Source organism: Macaca fascicularis, chromosome 1 (genome assembly GCF_037993035.2).
Source record: "Macaca fascicularis isolate 582-1 chromosome 1, T2T-MFA8v1.1".
In the NCBI taxonomy this organism is placed as follows: Eukaryota; Metazoa; Chordata; class Mammalia; order Primates; family Cercopithecidae; genus Macaca; species Macaca fascicularis.
The window spans coordinates 232,118,609-232,139,315 of record NC_088375.1 but is presented as its reverse complement, the minus strand read 5'-3'; the positions used below and the strand labels follow the sequence as shown (position 1 = coordinate 232,139,315).

Genomic DNA, 20,707 nt, shown 5'->3' with positions numbered 1-20,707 from the left:
TTAAAATATGATCACAGGAATCACAGTCAGTGAACTCCCCCAAAGGAGATTTCTCTTTTTCATAATTCCAAAGAGGGGCAGCTTTCCTGAATACTCAGTTGACACAGGATCTTCTCTTTGTTCTTTTATATTTGCTTGAATAACTCCTGTAATATGCCGATCATTTTTACAAAGGCTTTCTACCTTTTAAACACTATTTTTGACATGTCCTCTGTAAGTTTTGTTTTCCTAAAGCTTTCCAAATTCCTTGATTTGAATAAGACCTCTGCCACGGTTTGGATAGGGTTTATTTTTCCCTACCAAGTCTCCTGTTGAAATGTGGTCCCCAATGTTGGGGGTGGGACCTGGTGGGAGGTGTTTGGGTTATAGACCTGATTCTTCATGAATGGCTTGAAAAGAGCCTGGCACCTCCTCTCTCTCTCTCTCTCTCTCTCTCTGTCTCTCTCTCTCTCTCTCTCTCTCTCTCTCTATCTTTCTCTTGCCATATGACCTGCACACACAGGCTCCCCTCCACCTTCCAACATGAATGGAACAGCCTGAAGCAGATGGGGAGCCATGCTTCCTGTGCAGCCTGCAGAACCGTGAGCCAAATCAACCTCTTTTCTCTGTAAGTTACTCAGTCTCAGGTGCTCCTTAAGAGCAACACAAACGGACTAAAACAACCCTGATGTAAATGATTTACATTTTTTTCTTTTTCTTCTCTTCTCCATCCCTCTTCCAGAAGAAACAAAGCCACAAAGAACTTCATAGAGTGGAGAAAGAAACACACTCCCTGATGGATGTGTGATCACAGATGGCTTGTCATGCCGTTGTTGAGTTTACAGAACTCTGTGGCCAAGGAAACCTCCGCTGAGAAGCCAATTTAAAGCAACTCCAGGCTGGTAGTGTCCCAAGGTGCCTGATGAAAACAAATACATATTCTCCAGGGGGAACATTTCTCAGCCCAAGTAACATAGAGTCCCCATAGATAAAGCCAATTTGAATATGTATTTACATTTTTTAAAAAGAAAATCTTACATTAGTGAGAGAAAACAAACAGCAAAACCAGAACCCCAAAGGCTGCCAATTAGGAATGATCTGATCCAGAATGTGTGGCAGCTGGCACCACTGGCTCTGGAGACTGAGTCCTCTCTACAGCCATGCCTTGGCCATGTGACTCCGTAGTTGCTCCCACAAAAGGGACAAAGGATTTTTTTTCTTCTATCTCTTGACTGCGGGTGGCCCATGAGACTTGCTTTGGCCAACAGAATGAGGTGGGAATGACAGTGTTCCAGTTCTGAGCCTGGGCCCTAAGAGGGCTTGCATGTTTCCACCTGTCCTTTTGGATTTCTTTCACTGCCAGGAGATGGATCTGCCCAAGAATGCTTGCTGGTTCTAGTAGGAGGATGAAAGTTACATGGACAGAGCACCCCAGCTGAGCCCAGCCTAGGTGAGATGACCCCAGGCAAACAGTGGAGGTGCCTCACAATAAATCATTGTTTTATGCCAGTGAGTGTTGGGCTGGTTTTTAAGGCCCCAATTGCTAAAATAAAATAACATAAGTAGGCTTGAAGTGCTTTAAAAAGAATCAAAACTAGGCTAGGTGTGGTGGCTCATGCCTGTACTCCTAGCACTTTGGGAGGCCAAGGTGGGCAGATCACTTGAGGTCAGGGGTTCGAGACCAGCCTGGCCAACATGGTGAAACCCCATCTCTACTAAAAGTACAAAAATTAGCCAGGCGTGGTGGTGGGCGCCTATAATCCCAGCTTCTCAGGAGGCTGAGGCATGAGAATCGCTTGAATTCAGGAGAAAGACATTGCAGTGATCTGAGATTGTGCCACTGCACTCCAGCCTGGGCGACAGAGTGAGACTCTATCTAAAAAAAAAAAAAAAAAAAAAAATCAAAAACAAGAACAAGGAACAATAAAAAATCAATTTGAAAAAGGATCCATTGTAAACTCTAGAAATGAAACCACATAGTTGTTGAGATTTAAAAAACAAAAACTACAAATCCAAAAGGCCGAGTTAAGCAATAGACATAACAGAAGAGAGATTTAGTGAAATGAAGTATAGTTCTAAAGAACTGACCCAGAATGCAGGAGAAAGTCAAAGAGATGGAAAATATGAAAGAAAAGCTGAAAGACATGGAGGACAGTGGGAAAAACGGAGCAGATACGCAGTGGAAAATGGAAAAGGAGAGAAAAGGGATGATGTGGGAGATACACAATCCAGGAAGATAATGGGTACAATTTTCCAACATTAATAAATGTTATCAGTGCTCAACTTCAGGAATCACAACAAATCCACAGCAGAATAAATAAAAATAATTTCACAGCTAGACAACTCATGGTAACAATTCAGAATACCCGAGACAAAGAGGACATGGCACAGGGAGAAAAGATCGTTCACCCAACGGAGGAACGGCAGGTAGGCTGACAGCACTTTTCTCTGAAGCCATATCTGAACAGCAGCAAGGGGAGTCATAAGACATGAAAGCTAAACCTTCAAGATATTGAGAGAAAATAACAACTCAGACTCGTTTAACCAATCAAACGATCACTGAAGGACAAGCGCTAAATAAAGTAATTTTCACATAGACAAGAGCCAAGAGTTTACTGCTGATAGATGATTTTCAAGCAGGGCTCCCCAAACTTGTCTGATCACAAGCAAGGCTTCAAATGCATGTGGGATTCAGAGGTCTTACCCTACAAGATTCCTGGGTCTTACCCTGTTTGGGGCTTGTTATGGACTGACTTCATGGTTTGAAGCCCTAACCCCTAATGTGACTATTTGGAGATAGGGCCTGTGAGGAGGTTTAAAATCAGCTCAATGGGCAGGGCCAGTGGGGGGCATAACCCAGTAAGGCTGGTGCCCTCATAAGAGGAGGACGAAATGACAGAGCTCACTGTCTCTCTCCACCATGTGAGGACATAATAAGAAGGTGGCCATTTGGTAGACTAGCTTATTGAAGTGAGAAAACATTTTTAAACAATAAAATAATAAAAAAAATGCATGTGGCCTGTGGGAAGAGAGTGTGAACCAAAAATAAACTAAGCTTTCCAAGTGACTGGTGGACCCTCCCTTCAGCCAAGGGCATTCCAAAGTTAACCTGAAAAACGAGTTCAGGCCATGCTGGGAAGTGGGGGTTGGACGTGCCCCATTATACCCTCTTCCCTTTGGAATTCAGGCACAGCTGACCAGCATTCACCTTAAATCAGAGACATGCCAGGCGTGGTGGCTCACACCTACAGTCCCAGCACGTTGGGAAGCTGAGACGGGAGGACTGCTTGAGCCCAGGAGTTCGAGACCAGCTGGGGCAACACAGTGAGACCCATCTCTACAAAAAATAGAAAAACCTAGCCAGGTGTGGTGGCACGTGCCTGTGGTCCCAGCTACTTGGGAGGCCGAGGTGGGAGGATCACTTGAGCCCAGGAGGTCAAGGCTGCAGTGAGCTGTGATTGTACCACTGCCCTCCAGCCTGAGTGACAGAATGAGGCTCTGTCTCAAAAACAAACAAAACCAGAGACCTTAAGACTGAGAGAACAGACTAAGTCCGATAAGAACTACAGTCTATTTTCTCCAAAGCTTGCTACCCGGAGGCTTCACCTATGTAATAAGGATCTTGGTCTCCACAACCCCTTATTTTATTTTATTTTATTTTATTTTATTTTATTTTATTTTATTTTTTTTTTTTTTGAGACAGAGTCTCGCTCTGTCGCCCAGGCTGGAGTGCAGTGGCCGGATCTCAGTTCACTGCAAGCTCCGCCTCCCGGGTTTATGCCATTCTCCTGCCTCAGCCTCCCGAGTAGCTGGGACTACAGGAGCCTGCCAACTCACTCAGCTAGTTTTTTGTATTTTTTTTTTTTAGTAGAGATGGGGTTTCACCGTGTTAGCCAGGATGGTCTCGATCTCCTGACCTCGTGATCCACCCGTCTCGGCCTCCCAAAGTGCTGGGATTACAGGCTTGAGCCACCGCGCCCGGCCCACAACCCCTTATTTTAACCCAGACATTCCCTTCTACTGGTTCCAAGTCTTTAGATAAACTCTTCCAGCCAACTGCAGTCAGAGAACCTTTGAATCTACCTGTGACCTGAAGGCCCCTACTTGGGGTTGTCCCACCTTTCTGGACTGAACCAATGTACATTTTTTTTTGTTTTGTTTTGGAGACGGAGTTTCACTCATGTTGCCCAGGCTGGGGTGCAATGGCACGATCTCCGCTTACTGCAACCTCTGCCTCCTGGGTTCAAGTGATTCTCCTGCCTCGGCCTCCCAAGTAGCTGGGATTACAGGCACCCACCATCAGGCCCGGCTAATTTTGTGTTTTTAGTAGAGATGGGGTTTCTCATGTTGGTCAGGCTGGTCTCAAGCTCTTGACCTCAGGTGATCGGCCTGCCTCGGCCTCCCAAAGTGCTGGGATTACAGGTGTGAGCCACCATGCCCAGCCATATCTTACATGTATTGATTGATGTCTATGTCTCCCTATAATGTATAAATTCAAAGCAGTCTAAACACCTAGGGCACATGTTCTCAGGACCCCCTGGGGCTGTGTTACGGACCATTGGTCACTCATATTTGGCTCACAATGAATCTCTGCAAATATTTTACAGAGTTTGACTCTTTTCATTGACAAGAGGGTCTGATTCAGTTGGCATCTAGATCTTGGACTTCACAGCCCCCAGAACTATGAGAAAATACATTTCTGTTTTTAAGCCACCTAAGCATTTTGTGACTGTGGCCCAGGCAAACTGAGGGAGGGCCCAACATCTGGATTTGTAACAATTTCCCCAGGTGATTCCGATTATCAAGCAAATGTGGTCAACACTGTTTTAAACCAGTGCTTCCCAACGTGAATGTGCAGATGAATCACCTGGGGGTCTTGCTGAAATACCAACACTGGTCCTGCAGCCTTGGTTGGACCTCGAGTTTCTGCATTTCTAACAGGCTCCCGGGCAATGGCTGGCACCACTGGTCTGTGGGCCACACTTTGAGTAGGAGACTCCGAAGTATATATTTCAGAAAGAAGAAAAAATTATTTAATAAGAACTGCCCAAGATGTAAGAAAAAAGATGCGTAACGGAATTCATGAGGATAGGGGAAGATCTGAGTTAACATTGACCATGTTAAATAGTAATGTGGCTGATCTGTAGTAGGTAAAAAGTAAGATAGAAACCAAATTCTCGGCTGGGTACGGTAGCTCACGTCTGCCATCTCAGCACTTTGGGAAGCCAAGGTGGGTGGATCACCTGAGGTCAGGAGTTCGAGACCAACCTGGCCAACATGGCAAAATCCCATCTCTACTAAAAATACAAAAATTATTTGGGGGTGGTGGCGGGCGCCAGTAATCCCAGCTACTCCAGAGGTTGAGGCAGGAGAATCGCTTGAATCTGGGGGGCGGAGGTTGCAGTGAGCCAAAATAGCGTCACTTCACTCCAGCCTGGGTGAAAGAGTGAAACTCCATCTCAAAAAAAAAAAAAAAAAAAAAAAAAGGCCAGGTGCATTGGCTCACACCTGTAATCCCAGCACTTTGGAGGCCAAGGTGGGCGAATCACGAGGTCAAGAGATCAAGATCATCCTGGCCAACATGGTGAAATCCTGTCTCTACTAAAAATACAAAAAATTAGCTGGGCATGATGACGGGCATCTGTAGTCCCAGCTACTCAGGAGGCTGAGGCAGGAGACTCCCTGGAACCCAGCAGGTGGAGGTTGCAGTGAGCCGAGATCACGCCACTGCACTCCAGACTAACAGAGCAAGACTCCATCTTAAAAAAAAAAAAAAAAAAGAAACCAAACCAAGCTCTTAACAACAATAATGTGAACAGCGTGGGTAGCAGTGCGAAGAGTTAAACTGTTCTAAATGCTTGTATTGTTTGGAAGAAATAATGGAGATATTGATTAGTTTAATATTTAAGTTCAATATGCACATACAAATTTAAGGTAGAGAAGTTCTGTTTTTTGCCTAGGACATCAAAAGCTTCAATTGAATATCATTTCCTTCTGTATAAGAAAAAGGCAAATAATCTACAAAAACCCAACTTTTTGGAGCCCATCCAAGACCTGAGGTCAAAGACAATAAGGGAAAAAATTTCCAAGTGACAAGGCCCTCTAGGGAAAGGCCGGATGCGTAAATTATTTCACTTTGGCCAAGACCTGAGAGTAAGAGATGTTCCAAGTGTGTCAGAAGAAATCAGCTAAAATTTTTCACACATTCTTACAGGCCAAGTGTGGGCTGCTACATGAGTTTGGAGCAGCTGGGAGCCCCCACCACCAAGAGGTTTTCACTCACTCCACGTTCTGTCCATGGCCTTTCCCAGATGCCTATGAGAAAGACTGGGGCGGGTCTCAGAAGGCTGGAGAGAGCCTCCTTTGGTGGCCCAGGGATGGAGGCAGGGACCTGCTTTGGCTGAGGCATGAAACTATGCTCGTCTGGCAGGGAGCAAAAGCTTTAAATCACTGAGGCAGGTGGAACCCCTCTTATGCCCAGGGAGCAGGCAAATCCCCTGTTCCATAGGAGGGTCAGGAGTAAAAATCCTCGGCCCATGGAAGGGCAGGAGATCCTCGTGGACCCAGAATTCTAGACTGACATCAAGCAGTGGTCTCCTGCTGCTAGAGGAGGGGTGGGCAACTCAGGCACAGGGCAAAGCTTGGTTGACATGGGAATGGGGTAGGGATGCCAAGAGGCGCACCCCCAGCCCCAGGTATACCAGGCCTGCCTAAGCCTGAGACTGGGCCATGACACCAGAGAGCCCCCACCTCCAGCCTGAGCCTAGTACTGACCAGCAACAACAACCCACCACTCTCAGAAGGACCAGGGCACGGGGAGGACGCCCTCTGTGTCACGGGCATCCAGGCTGCTCAAGGCCAAGGCTGGAGCAGGCAAGAGGAGAGAACCATCTGGTCCCCAGGCTGACTTCTCTAAGCACAGGGAACAGGAGCTCATTGCTGGAGAAACGTGAGTCTGAGGTGCACTGAGGGTAACAACAGCAGTAGAATCCCCGGCCAGCTAACTCCTAACCAGAGGAATTTAATCCCTCACACTCACGTGCTGACGGAAGACGTGTGCCTAATTCTGTATATTAGGAAACCCATCTGCATATACCATTTTAAAAAGACCCATATACCAAATGGTGCAAAGTATTATTATGTAAAAATTTAAACACTGTTCATGAGGCTCCTGATTTTATGTTTTGACAAATATCGGAGTCTGCAAAGAAGTATCTCAGACCCTCCCACAGCAGTGTATTGCGATGATGTTGCCAATAATACACAATATTACTAATGACAGCAATAGCTCTTACGTTCTTAACAGTGTGTTCCGGGCCTAGCGCAAATGCTTTTGATCTCAGTCTCTACTTGTATTCGTCCATTCTCACCCTGATAGAAAGAACCGCCTGAAACTGGGGTAATTTATGAAGAAAAGAGGTTTCATTGACTCCCAGTTCCTTAGGCTGTACAGGAAGTGTGGCTAGGAGGCCTCAGGAAGCTTACAATCATGACAGAAGGCAAGGGGGAAGCAAGCACGTCTCACCATGGTGGAGCAGGGGAGAGAAAGAGTGAGGGAGGAGGAGCTGCACACTTTCGAACAACCAGATCTCGTGAGAACTCACTATCACGAGAACTGCAAGATGGAAATCTACCCCCATGATCTAATCACATCTCACCAGGCTTCTCCCCTGACACATGGGGATTACAATTTGACATGAGATTTGGGTGGGGATACAGAGACAAACCATATCATTCTGCCCCTGGCCCCTCCCAAATCTCATATCCTTCTCACATTTTGCAATCAATCATGCCTTCCCAATAGTCCCCCAAAGTTTGAACTCATTCTGGCATTAACTCAAAATTCTGAGCCCAAAGTTTCATCTGAGACAAGGTGTCTCAGACCTAATGGACCTATTTGGATTTTGGAGGCAGCACATTCCTCATTTGGGTGTCTTACTCCAGCCCATTTATCAAGTGACCCAAAACGCTGCCAGTTTTGAGTGGGGTCCGGAACAGAAGGCTCTGCAACAGGTCCAGGCTGCTGTGCAAGCTGCTCTGCCACTTGGGCCATATGACCCAGCAGATCCAATGGCGCTTGAAATGTCGGTGGCAGATAGGGATGCTGTTTGGAGCCTCTGGCAGGCCCCTCTAGGTGAATCACAGCAGAGGCCTCTAGGATTTTGGAGCAGGGCCCTGCCATCTTCTGCAGATAACTACTCTCCTTTTGAGAGGCAGCTCTTGGCCTGTTACTGGGTTTTGGTGGAAACTGAAGATTTGACTATGGGTCATCAAGTCACCATGCAACCTGAATTGTCTTTCATGAACTGGGTGCTTTCTGACCCATGTAGCCATAAAGTGGCTCATGCACAGCAGCACTCCATCATCAAATGGAAGTGGTATATACGTGATCGGGCTTGAGCAGGTCCTGAAGGCACAAGTAAGTTATCTGAGGAAGTGGCTCAAATGCCCATGGTCTCTACTCCTGCACCCCTGCCTTCTCTTCCCCAGCCTGCACCGATGGCCTCATGGGGAGTTCCCTATGACCAGCTGACAGAGGAAGAGAAGACTAGCGCCTGGTTCACAGATGGTTCTGCACGATATGCAGGTACACCTGTCAGTGGACAGCTGCAGCACTATAGCCCCTTTCCAGGACATCCCTGAAGGACAGCGGTGAAGGGAAATCTTCCCAGTGGGCAGAACTTCAAGCAGCGTACCTCACTGTGCAATTTGCTTGGAAGGAGAAATGGCCAGATGTGCGATTATGTACTGATTCATGGGCTTTAGCCAATGGTTTGGCTGGATGGTCAAGGGCTTGGAAGAAGCATGTTTGGAAAATTGGCGACAAAGAAATTTGGGGAAGAGGTATGTGGATGAAGCTCTCAGAGTGGTCAAAAACTGTGAGCCTGGGTGCTAACCACAATCGGATAATGCCTCCTCATGATCTAAACTGTATGATAAAGAGAGAAGTGTTCACGGACCAGGTTTATACACATGAGGCGGCACTCTGATCTGGGGGTTGGACTTTCTGTAAAAAGCCAGATGTAAATATTTGAGGCTTTGTGGGCCACATACATGCTCCATCTCACCTCTTCAACTTTGCTGTCCTAGCAGGAAAGTAGCCATAGATAGTACATAAACGAATGGGTCTGGCTGTGTTCCAATAAAACTTTATCTACAAAAACAAGCAAGGGGCCAGATTTGGTCTATGGGCCACAGCTTGCCAACCCCTGTACTAGAAAATGAATACAGCTGCTTCAGAGGAGTAGAATTCTGGGATGGACATGAGACTGTATTTCTCACTGTCATTTTTGTAAAAACATCTGATTTTATAAAAGAAAGTTTATAACTTTAAAAATAATTAAAACAAAAAATCGAAGAAAACTGTCAAAAAGACAGAAATATAAAACTTCCCAGTTAGTTGAGGGAAAACAGAGGAAATATTAGGTTGATCCAAAACAAGGCAAGAAAAGAGAGAAAAAAAGCATGAGCCGCAGAAAAGAACACAATAGGAAAAACATATATTTTAGTCATCCTGGTAATTATGAACCAACAAAATCCTCCAATTAAAAGATAGACAAAGCCCCAATCCGGCCATACACGATTAAAAGAGACACATCTAAAGCTAAGGAGATGAAAAGTTTCAAAGCAAAAGCATGGGAAAAATAGACAAAGCAAATGTTAATGAGTAGCTAACAAATGCTAATGAGCACTCATGTCAGGCGCAACAGGATTTCAGGCAAAAAGCCTTGTTAAGACAGAAACGGAGACTACACAGTTACATGCAGTGAAAGCTATATTAACTTCATATGTGTATCTTACTATGACATTTATTAAATTTATGAAACTAATTTTGTAATTCATACCTAAATTTGCATTCACATAATAACATAACCTTAAATAGGTAAATTAGGTAAGATTTGATGTAACTACAAGAAGGGGTGATTCTTTAGTGCAAGATTTAACACGTACACTTCAGTACACGATTTTAAGAAATCGTTCTCCTGATCTTTCAAAATCTTTCGTTCTTTTCAGATCAAAAGAATGGAAAAAAAAAGCCAATATGTAGAAGACTGGATTGATCTAGTGGATGTATTAGACCCTGTCACTCAGCGTTCGGTGATTGAGCCTGTTCCACAGTGCACAGGGGTTACTGATAAAACTGGTCAAATGTTAGCTCCAAAGCAAGCCCAGCAAATATCAAAGAAAGAACCACATAAATAATGGCATAAACAGTGGTTTCTGACAACACAATTAAGTTAGAAATAAATAATTTTTAAAAAGTAACTAAAAACTCATGTCTGGAAATTAAAAAAAATTTCTAAATGACTTATAAGTCAATGAAAAAGTCATAATGGAAATGAGAAAATACATAGAAATAAATGATAGTAACTGCTTAGAAAACCTTCCAGAAACAACCCTGGACTGAGGCCAAGCTCAGCTGTGGGGTCATCCCTGTGGGGGCACAGGGGTCTTGACCGGGGAACAGAGGGCTCTGCCGCCCTGGAGCGAGGGGTCCAGCGCCCGTTTCCACACTGGAGCGGGTGGATGCAGGCTTTGCTGAGATCCATGGCACTGTGGGGCACTCCCAAGGCACCGGGCTGGGCAGGGAGGGTCTCTCCAGGAGGGGTGGGCTCAGGCCTCTTGGCATGACCCAGAAAAAGAGAGAGGCCCCCTCCTACCCCACAGCCGAGGGTGTGTGAGGGGTCAGCCCTGTTTTATGAAAGCCTGGAAAGCAGCTGTTTTGAGCCCTGCAGGCTCTGAACAGAGCTTGCCTTGGGCTCTGGGCTCTTCAGGGTGAGTGAGCCTTCCTGTCCCCCACTGCCCAGCGCCCGTGGAGGTCGCAGGGCCCCTCTGTCCCAGGGGGAGACCCTAGAGGGCCAGGGACGGCGGTCTGGGCAGCAGTCACACTGCCTATTGGCCCCGCCAGGCAGCCCCGGGCCGGGTTGCCCTGCACATCCACAGGCAGCTCCCCGTTCTGCTTCACAGACACAGCCTCCCGCAGGGGTGGAGGGGTGGTCCCAGGCAGTGTGGAGGGCTCCAGACATGAGGGGACATTCTAGTAACACAGGCTTGGACGCCCCGTTGTTGGACCTGGGGTGCGAGGTCCGCCGTGAGCTCTGAGTCCGGTACCTGCCACCGTGGGAGCGCCCTGTGCACCTGCCCCGGGGGTGAGCATTGCTCCCCGATGTGTGCACGCTGCCCCGGCTCAGAGGGACCAGGGTTGTGCCTGCGGAGGGGCTGGCGGGGCGGCTGGAAGGTGACCAGGTCTGCAGTGCCTGGGAGGCCATGACCCGAGAGGGGAGAGCAAGAGAGGGACCGATGTGGAGGCGGGGGCGGTGTTCCTGGGACAGCCGGAGGTCCCAGCGAGCACCCCTGGTCACGCCTCTGTCTCCGTGGGACCCCAGCGTGGTCCCCTCCCGCCGTGGTCCGGTGACCTGACCCGGCCTTGAGCGGGGCGGGGGCTGCAGGACCCTCAGGTCTCTCCGCAGGATGGCAGCGGCGGAGGGAGGCAGCCAGGTGAGCCCGGCGGGCGGGTGGGACACGGAGGCCGGTGGTCCCCAGCCGGGGCTGCGCGGCCAGGCAAGGAGTGGGCGGGCGGAGGGGCGGGGGCCGGGTCTGCGCCCCCCACCGCCGGGAGTCCTGCGGCGGCGGAGGAGGCGGAGGCGGGCGGGTGCGGAGCCGCGCGGGAGTCTGGGCCGGGGCAGAGCTTTCTGGAAGGCGCTGCAGGCTCCCTGCAGGTCAGTTTTCCTCCCGCCGCCTCTGAGTCCGCAGCTCGGCCCCGGGAGCCCCTGGGTGCCCAGCGCAGACCCGCCTGCCCCATCTGACGGGCGGGCTCGGTCTGGGGGCAGGCGGACCATGCAGCAGGTGCAGCAGGGCGAGCGCAGAGAGCGGGCGCGGGGACAGGCGGGGGCGGGGCACCCGCACTCACCTCTGCGGTCGGCGTAGAGGACACCCAAAGTCACCAGGGCAGCGGTCACCAGCAGCAGCAGCAGCAGCAGTCCCCCCTCCAGGAAGCCCGGGCGCTTCTGCCCAGTACGGCCGGCGCTCTCCACCATCCCCACGGGGCCTTCGGACTTCCCCATCAGTAGGGTTCTGGACTGGAGAGCACCGCGGAGGAACCTGCAGGCCCAGGGCAGAGGAGAGGGACGTGGAGCTCCCCGAGCCCGGCCTGAAGCTGGAAGGGCCAGATGCTGGCAGGGAGCGGGCGCTGGGTGCCTTTGGAACACTCTGTTCCCGTCTCCCTCTCCAAGCCCACAACCCTGGGTGACTGGGTCCCGGGACTTTCCACACTACCCCTGGGCCAGTCTCTGAGTGCATGGAGGTTCTAGGACTGGGATGCTCCCAGCTTGGGGTCGCGAGCTGGACCCAGGAGGCTCAGTTCCTGTGCTGTCAAGGGACCTCTGCAGTGGTGCCCGCCTGGGCTGCTCATGCTGGGGGTCTTGGAGCTGTGGGTCTGAGCGCTAGGTCAGTGACGCTGTCGGGGAGGCCACTTGGGCTTCCGGGCTCCCAGCCCACCTTTCCTGTTGGAGCCCAGAAGCCAGTGATGGGCGAGACCAGAGCAGTAGGCACCCACACAGGCAGTGACTACATGCGCCAGGAAGGGACCTGCGGGGCCAGGCAGCCTTGAGTGTCAGCCCTGGCAGCCACCTGGCTGGTGTGCAGCTCTGGTCGTCCCCTGACCTTGTTACCATGGAGGGGACACCTCCTGGAGCCAGGTGGGCAGTGGGCAGCACTTGAAAACACATGGCTGGGGACAGGCAGCTGCTATAGGCAGGACAGGGAGCTGGGCAGGAAGAGTTGGGGGCACAGGACACGGATTCAGGAGGCTCCCAAGTCTGCGTGCTCCAGTGTGCCTGTGAGTACGTGTGTGTGTGAGTGTGAACCTGAGTGTACACATATGTGCAAATGAGTGTGTGCATGTGGTTGGGCGTGTGCATATGTATGACTGTGTGTGTGCATGTGTGCATATGTTCTGGTGTATGACTGTATGCACCACATGTGCACATGTTCTGGTGTGTGCATGTGCATGACTGTACATGAGTGTGAACGTGTGCGTGTGCTCTGGTGTGTGCATGTGTGTGTGTGCACGTGTGTTCTCTCATGTGTGTGGGTATTCTCATGTGTGCATGTATGTGACTGTGTGCACATGTGTGCGTGTGCTCCCGTGTATGTGTGTGCATGATGGTGTGCGTGGATATGCATGTGTGTGTGTACTCTTGTCTGTGCATGTGTGTGTGCACGTGTGTGCATGTGCTTTTGTGTGTGCAAGTGACTGCATGAGTGTGCACGTGTGTGCGTGTATGCTCGTGCGTGTGTGTCCATGATTGTGTGGATATGCATGTATGTATGTGTACTCTTCGTGTGTTCATGTGTGTCTCTGTGTGTGAGTGTGCACGTGTGTGCGTGTGCTCTCGTGTGTGCATGTGCATGATTGTGTGTGGATATGCACGTGTGTGTGTGTGAGTGTGCACATATGTGAGCAGATGCATGGATATGCACATCCCTCGCCGGCACTCAGAGCCCTGCTAGGAAGCTGCCCGGCCCTGGGGAAGCGATTGGGTGCTTGGGGCTTCCAGCACTTTCAGTCACCACACACAATCACACACCTGCTGTGCCGAGCCCCAGGCCTAACCCTGTACCAGGCAGGGCGGATAATGGGGGAGCAGCAAAAGGAAACCAGGCCCAGCCCTGCCTGTGGGAGGGTCAGGGACTGGCTGCTGAGACTGCCAGCACCTGGGCTAAATGTGCTTCCGCCCCCCTGTACCCCACCCACGCCCTTCTGTTGGCCTTGCCTGAGTTCTGTCCCTGACTCCCTGAGGGATTCTAGACATCCCTTAGCCTGTCTGGGCAACACCCTGCAAAGGTGGCACGGCCAGCTCATTTCGGCGACTCCTTCAGGGCTCCCTGACCTCTGGCTGTGTGAGGAGCTGGGACAGGGACCTGGACCTCACTCCTCTCCTCCAGGTCCCTCGCTCCTTCCTTCCTGTCCCCTCAACCACCTCTCTTAGTCCCTGGCCCTGTGAACTGCGGCGTTCGTGCAGACGCTTCCTTTGACGGCCTCTGCTGTGCCCCTAGACACCCCTGTCCTGCCAGTGGCTGAAACTGAACTTTGGAATCATCTGCCTCCCTTGCCTGCCTCCACGCCCCGTGCCAGTCCTCAGCCTCTAAGCCCATCTCAGTTGGACCCTTTCTCATTCGGGCCACTCACTGCCTGTTCCAGGCCCCATCACCTCCCCTGAGGGGTCTGTCTCCCGCACTGATCCCCACCACAGGGCCCAGGGGCCTGTAACTAGAGTCAGAGGTCATCACTCCCTGGCCCCTGGTAGCCAAACCCTTGGAGGAAGAGCCGGGCCTTGCCCTGATATCAGGACCCTGTCTGGCCCTCCTCCCCCTCTCACTATGCCCTCCCCCTACCCTCAGGCAGGCCCCCCCGGATTTCTCCCCTGACCCTCCCCACCCACTCAGGCGGCTCCCCAGATTCCTGCCAAGGTCCCCTTCCCAGTGGGGCCTCCCTTGGCCCGGTCTTGGGTTCAACGTGGGGAGCCTCATCCCCTCCCCTGCTCTGTGTCTCTCCAGGGACTCCTGGCTCCACCTCCACATCCCTTCGCTACTTCTTCAGCCCTCTGAGAACATCAGCTCCATGGGATGGGGCTCCCTCTGTGGGGGCCGCTTCACCTAGACGGGCAACCCCACCCCAGAGACCTCAGTCAACACCTGTTGAGTGAATGAATGAATGATGAATGAATGGATCAATCATTCGGACAAGTCTGAGCTCGGCTTCCGAGAACTACTTTTTTTTTTTTGAGACGGAGTCTCGCTTTGTCGCCCAGGCTGGAGTGCAGTGGCCGGATCTCGGCTCACTGCAAGCTCTGCCTCCCGGGTTTTTACGCCATTCTCCTGCCTCAGCCTCCCGAGTAGCTGGGACTACAGGTGCCCACCACCTCGCCCGGCTAATTTTTTGTATTTTTTGGTAGAGACGGGGTTTCACTATTTTAGCCAGGATGGTCTCGACCTCCTGACCTTGTGATCCGCCCGTCTCGGCCTCCCAAAGTGCTGGGATTACAGGCTTGAGCCACCACGCCCGGCCCCGAGAACTTCTTACTTTGATCAGAATTAATGTATCTGCTCTTGCATCCTGAGTTCATTCTGTCCTGCAGGCGACCACAGATGGCTCCATGCGCCCCAAAGGCACACACCAAATAAACACCTTCAAATTGAGCCGAGTACCCAGGGCAGGTGTGGAGTGTCTGCTGAGGCGAAGGCACTGCGGCTCCATGGGGACACTATTGGCCTCTCCAGGTTACTATGGATGGGGGACAGCGGGTCCTTTGGGTAAGATAAACCATATGCCAGAGGGGCTGCCTGCCTCAGCACAGGCGAGATGACACACAGGACACCCCATCCAGCCTCGTGAGAAAGGGGCTGTGCGCTTGGAGAGGGTTTCAAGGCCCAGGAAAGCAGGCCGGGCGCCTCCTTCAGCACAACTCACCTTGTTCACTCAGGAGTGGCCCTCACCCACAATCAGGCCCCTGGAGACTGGGTCCCAGTGGCTTGGCGCTGGGGTGAGCTGGGCCAAGTGGGTGGATTTCCAGGGACCGGGATGGGAGAGCAGTGGCTTGGGGCTGAGTTGAGGCTGCCTGCAGGCTTCCGGGCCTCCTTTGTGATGCAGGCGTGGGCTCCCTGGAGGCGGTGACTCCTGCCTCAGAGTCAGGAAGTTCCACTGGGAGTGTTGTGGGGGTGGGGGGAGGGGCCAAAGGCAGCTTCTTGGCACCCGGGCTGCCCTGCCTCATGGGTGCCCTTCTCAGGGTCTCTGGCGCCTGCCTCCCAAGCCGCCCTCCTCCCTTGCTTCTGTCTCTTGACCTTTCAGTCCAATGGGGCCCCAGGGGCTGCTGAGAGGAAGGCCAGGCCCTTCTCCCACTCCACACGCTCTGCTCTGCCCCGACCACCCAGTGAGGGGGTTGCAAAGGCCTCACCCTGGGTGTTCTTTCTCTGCAATCTCCAAGGAGGATGGTGGGTTCTGGGGACCTTGCCAAGGTGCAAGGGGAAGGGGTGGTCCTGAAGGGGGTGGGCGCCGGCTGCCAGGAGGGTCCCACGCAGGGAAACTAGCCTAGGCTTGGCTGCTTCCCGCTGCCCACAGAAAACCTGTGAGGTTCAGACCTCAAGCTACAGAGGGTGGGCAGCCCTGGCCGGGGAGCTGGCGCTGGCAGAGAGCTGTGTGGCTTGTGGGGGTCCTCAGTGATCAGAGTGTGAGCCCTGCACCCAGCCCTGCTTGCGGACGGGGGTTCTGGGCAGAGCAGGCTCTTTCTGATTCTCCAGGCCTGATGAGGTTCCTAGCTTCTGTTTCCGAATCCCCAGAACGAGTCCTCCTGCCCAGGCCTTGGGCATGTGTCAGGGCATCTGGGCGGGGCTGGGCCACAGAGCTAGGGGTCCCATGGCAAACTGCTCCTCACGGCCGCCCCGGCCAGATCGCCCACGCTGGGTGCTGTTGGAAGCTTTGTCTATGGCCCTTTAGGTTGGCCAGGCCCTGGGAGGAGAAAGGCTTTGAGCTGCAGCCAGGCTGGGATCAGATCCCAGACACCACCCTGAGCCAGGGAAGTCGCTCCCTGGCGCCTGCTGGCTGTCCTGGCAGCCCCCTGCCATCAAGCCCAGCAACCAGTCCAGGAGCTGCAGTCTGGCCTCAGGCTGCCTGGGCTGCTGGCCCAAATGGAAACAAGGTCAAGGCCAGCCAAGCAAGAAGCTGGGACCACCCTTTCTGGGGAGCTGGGAGTGGGCCAGGGTCCAGCCTGGCTGGAGGCTCCTGCCCTGGGGAGAGGCCAGAGCCCTTCCAAGCCCACCTGCCTGACAGCCCTGGTGCCAGCAGGCCCTTTCTGGATGTCACAGTGTTCTTGTCTCTAAGGTACAAAGCCACAGAAGGAGAAACAGATGCAGGAGTCTGGCCTATTCTCAGCAGGGGCTCCCTGGACTCTGAATCCCCCAAGGTCGGCCATGTGCATGCTCCTCCTTCCCCAACCCGAGGCCTGCCCAGCCCAGCAGCCCCCAGCCCGGCCCAAGACCACCTGGTGACCTGGGCTGCCAAACTTGGGACCCCTTATTCCCGGGTTCTCCCTGCTTCTAGGTGACAGCAGGAGGCTCGGATGCTAGCCTGGCACCTGCCAGACAAGAGAAACTGGGAAAAGAGGCTAAAGGCCAAGGAGACCGCAGACCCCTAGACCTACCCCAGTCACTGGACACCACAGACTTGCAGGTGCCCAGGGCAGTGCAAACCCAGACCTCCAAAACACCTGCATAGATGACTCTCCCCCGAGACACCCGCACAGACCATCCTCCCAAACACCCACACAGATCACCCCCCAAACACCCACACAGACCATCCTCCCAAACACCCACACAGACCGTCCCCCAAACACCCGCACAGACCATCTCCCCAGACACCCACACAGACCATTCACCCAGATACCCACACAGACCGTCCCCCAGACACCCACACAGACCGTCCCCCAGACACCCACACCGACCATTCACCCAGACACCCACACAGACCATTCACCCAGACACCCACACAGACCGTCCCCCAGACACCCACACAGACCATTCACCCAGACACCCACACAGACCATTCACCCAGACACCCACACAGACCGTCCCCCAGACACCCACACAGACCATTCACCCAGACACCTACACAGACCATTCACCCAGACACCCACACAGACCGTCCACCCAGATACCCACACACACAGACCATCCCCCAAACACCCACACAGACCATCCCCAGACACCCACACAGACCATCCCCCCAGACACCCACACAGACCATTCACCCAGACACCCACACAGACCGTCCCCCCAGACACCCACACAGACTGTCCCCCGAGACACCCACACAGACCATCCCCCAGACACCCACACAGACCATTCACCCAGACACCCACACAGACCATTCACCCAGACACCCACACAGACCGTCCCCCCAGACACCCACACAGACCATCCCCCAGACACCCACACAGACCATTCACCCAGATACCCACACAGACCGTCCCCCAGACACCCACACAGACCATCTCCCCAGACACCCACACAGACCATTCACCCAGACAACCACACAGACCATTCACCCAGACACCCACACAGACCATCCCCTGCAAATACCTGCATAGATAGTCCTCCCCAGACACCTGCATAGCCAGAGCCCAGCACCTCGGAGGTGGACATTAATCCCATCTCCTAGGGAGATTGGGGGAAAATGGGTGTTCCCTGCCTGTCCTGCTCTCGGGGTAGCCTGTGGGATGTGGAGATCCGGAGAGAAGCCCTGGCTCAGGGATCCAAGGAGGCAGGTGGGACGGGGGTCAGGGAAGTGCTTCCTGTAGCAGCCCTGGGGCCAGGGTGTGCCTCAAGGGCACTAGCCTTTGTCCACACTGCTGCGGGGCTGCCCTCACCCAGGCTGCTGTGTCCACCCTGCCGTGGGGGCTGCCCTCAGGCCCTGGAGATGCTTGCCTGTGACTGCCCCACACTCTCAGGCTGGGCTACTGGTGGCAGGTCCTGTGCTCTGGTGCAGCCCAGACATGCCCAACAGGCATTTCCTCTGCCCACTGGGAGCAGGGCCTCTCCCCTAAGTCTGCCCAGCTACGCTCTGGGCAGGAATGAGGAGCCCCACTTAGAGAAGACGCACAGGTCAGAAGAGGCTCACCAGCATTTCTGCGGCACACAGGGTGCTGGGACGACAGCCGGGCCTCTGGGGTCCCCACCTTTCTTGCCAGCTGCCTTCTGAGGTCAGGCCCTGGGTATCCAGGACAGGAGGGAAAGGGGCTGGTGGTCCCGCTGCCCCAGAATCTGTGTCATTGAGCCACCAGCCCATCCCCCGTAGCTGGAGCCTCTGCTCCCTCACTTGTGAACTACAATAAATCAGAGACAGGTCTCAGTCAATTTGGGAAGTTTATTTTGCCAGAATTAAGGATGCACGCCTGTGCCACAGCCCCAGGAGGTCCTGACAACATGTGCCCAAGGTGGTCAGAGCACAGCTTGGTTTCATACATTTTAGGAAGACATGAGACATCAATCAACATACGTAACATGGAGTTACACTCTTGAGTTTCTGATGAGCCTTTCCAAAGAAGGCAATCAGATATGCATCTATCTCAGGGAGCAAGGGAATGACTTTGAATGGAATGGGAGGCAGGCTTGCGCTAAGCAGTTCCCGGCTTGACTTTTCCCTTTAGCTTAGTGATTTTCGGGCCCCAAGATTTATTTTCCTTTCACTCTCCTAAAAAGAGTTTTTTTTTTTTTTAGATTTATCGCAGAGTTGAACAAGAGAGAATGGCACAGGTGTGGTCAAGATCCACCTGGGAGAGGAAGGGGGCAGGGGCAGAGGAGTGTGGCCACCTGAGCTGAGAGGCTGTGTGGCAGGTGACCATTGTCACCAGTGTCACTGGCCAGGTCACCTGTCTGAATTTTGGGGTTGCAACCTCCATGATCCCCTAGAGCTGATGACAAATGCAAGTGCCCAGGAGGAGAGAGAAGCCAGGACGGGGGTGGTGGCCTTGTCTCCCCAGGGTGAAGTCAGGCAGGGCTCGGGGGCACGCTTTGCATCAAGCCAGCCCGCCCAGCTTGTCTCTCACTCATGGCCACGAGAGAAAGCCCTGGGCTGAGGCCTCAGTCTGACACTCACAGTGATGGGCAAAGGCTGGCCGCCTCTGCCCCACCCAGAAGTCCCCGAGCTCACTGGCAGCTGCAAGGCCTGGGGACGTTTAACCCACGTATAGGAACCAGCTGTTCTCTTGCTCTGTGGAACCACCGATACCTTCCAGCAGCTTTGGGAGACAAGTCTGGGGGGAGCCTGGGGACTGTGCTCATCAGGGCCCCTCGGTGGTCCCTCTGCTTGGAAGGGAGGGGCCTGTGGAGGAGGGAGGGAGTTTACCCCCAGCGCACTGGGTTCTCAATGAAGGACCCCCATGAAAAGCACCCTGAAAGGTCAGCTTGGGGTATGGGCTGGCTGGGCCCATTTGGGAGCTCTGTCTCTGGGGAGGGTCCAGGCTCTACTGGAAGCCGGCCCCAGGCTCAGGCCAGGGTCCAAGCAAAATGCAGCTTCACAGCCAAGGAGGGGCTTCTGGGGCTGGTACCGTCTCCCCAAAGGCCCCAGGGGTCTGGCCTCAATCCTGTCCAACCTGTAGGATCCCAGACCAGGGACAAGACCTGGGGCTGCTGCTTCTAGGTCTGAGCCCCAGGTGTGGGCCAAGAGGGCCCCAACTTCCGGGATGAGGTTGCTGGTGGTAGAAGGGACTGTGAAGCTTCTAGGATGGTCCCTTCATGTAAGTAGGAAGCTGTCCCCTTTCCTTCCCAAGGCAAAAAGGCGTGAGGCTGGCTGTCCAACACTGACTCATGCTGGGGTAGGGAAGCAGGGTGTGGGGAGGGCTGGGAAGGGGATGTGGAGAGGGCTGGGAAGGGGGATATGGGGAGGACTGGGAAGGGGAGGGTTGGGAAGGGGGATGTGGGGAGGGTTGGGAAGGGGCTGTGGGGAGGGCTGGGAATTGGGGTGTGAGGAGGGCTGGGAAGGGGGTGTGGGGAGGGCTGGGAAGGGGGTGGGGGAGGGCTGGAAAGGGGGATTTGGGGAGGGTTGGGAAGCAGGATGTGGGGAGGGTTGGGAAGGGGGTGTGGGGAGGGCTGGGAAGGGGGATATGGGGAGGACTGCGAAGGGGGATATGGGGAGGACTGGGAAGGGGAGGGTTGGGAAGGGGGATATGGGGAG

The 20,707-nt window shown here is 53.3% G+C and overlaps 1 protein-coding gene and 1 long non-coding RNA gene across 5 annotated transcripts in view; one reads left to right on the top strand and one right to left on the bottom strand.

The window, feature by feature from the left end:
- Nucleotides 1-12,083, bottom strand: part of MMEL1 (membrane metalloendopeptidase like 1) — a 40,070-nt gene extending 27,987 nt beyond the window's left edge. For 3 of the 4 annotated variants that reach the window (XM_065530982.1, XM_065530993.1, XM_065530984.1), the window contains exon 1: nucleotides 11,891-12,073. In XM_065530982.1, the coding sequence (XP_065387054.1) occupies nucleotides 11,891-12,044 (154 nt within the window). In that variant the 5' untranslated portion in view covers nucleotides 12,045-12,073. Of the gene's footprint in view, nucleotides 1-11,890 lie in introns of all 4 variants that reach the window. The other variant, XM_065530988.2, reaches the window with a different exon arrangement.
- On the top strand, nucleotides 11,233-19,448 carry LOC135967521 (uncharacterized). Its single transcript, XR_010581697.1, has 3 exons — nucleotides 11,233-11,478; nucleotides 15,120-15,294; nucleotides 19,252-19,448. It is a non-coding gene; the product is annotated as an uncharacterized lncRNA (long non-coding RNA).
- Nucleotides 19,449-20,707: the final 1,259 nt, after the last annotated feature.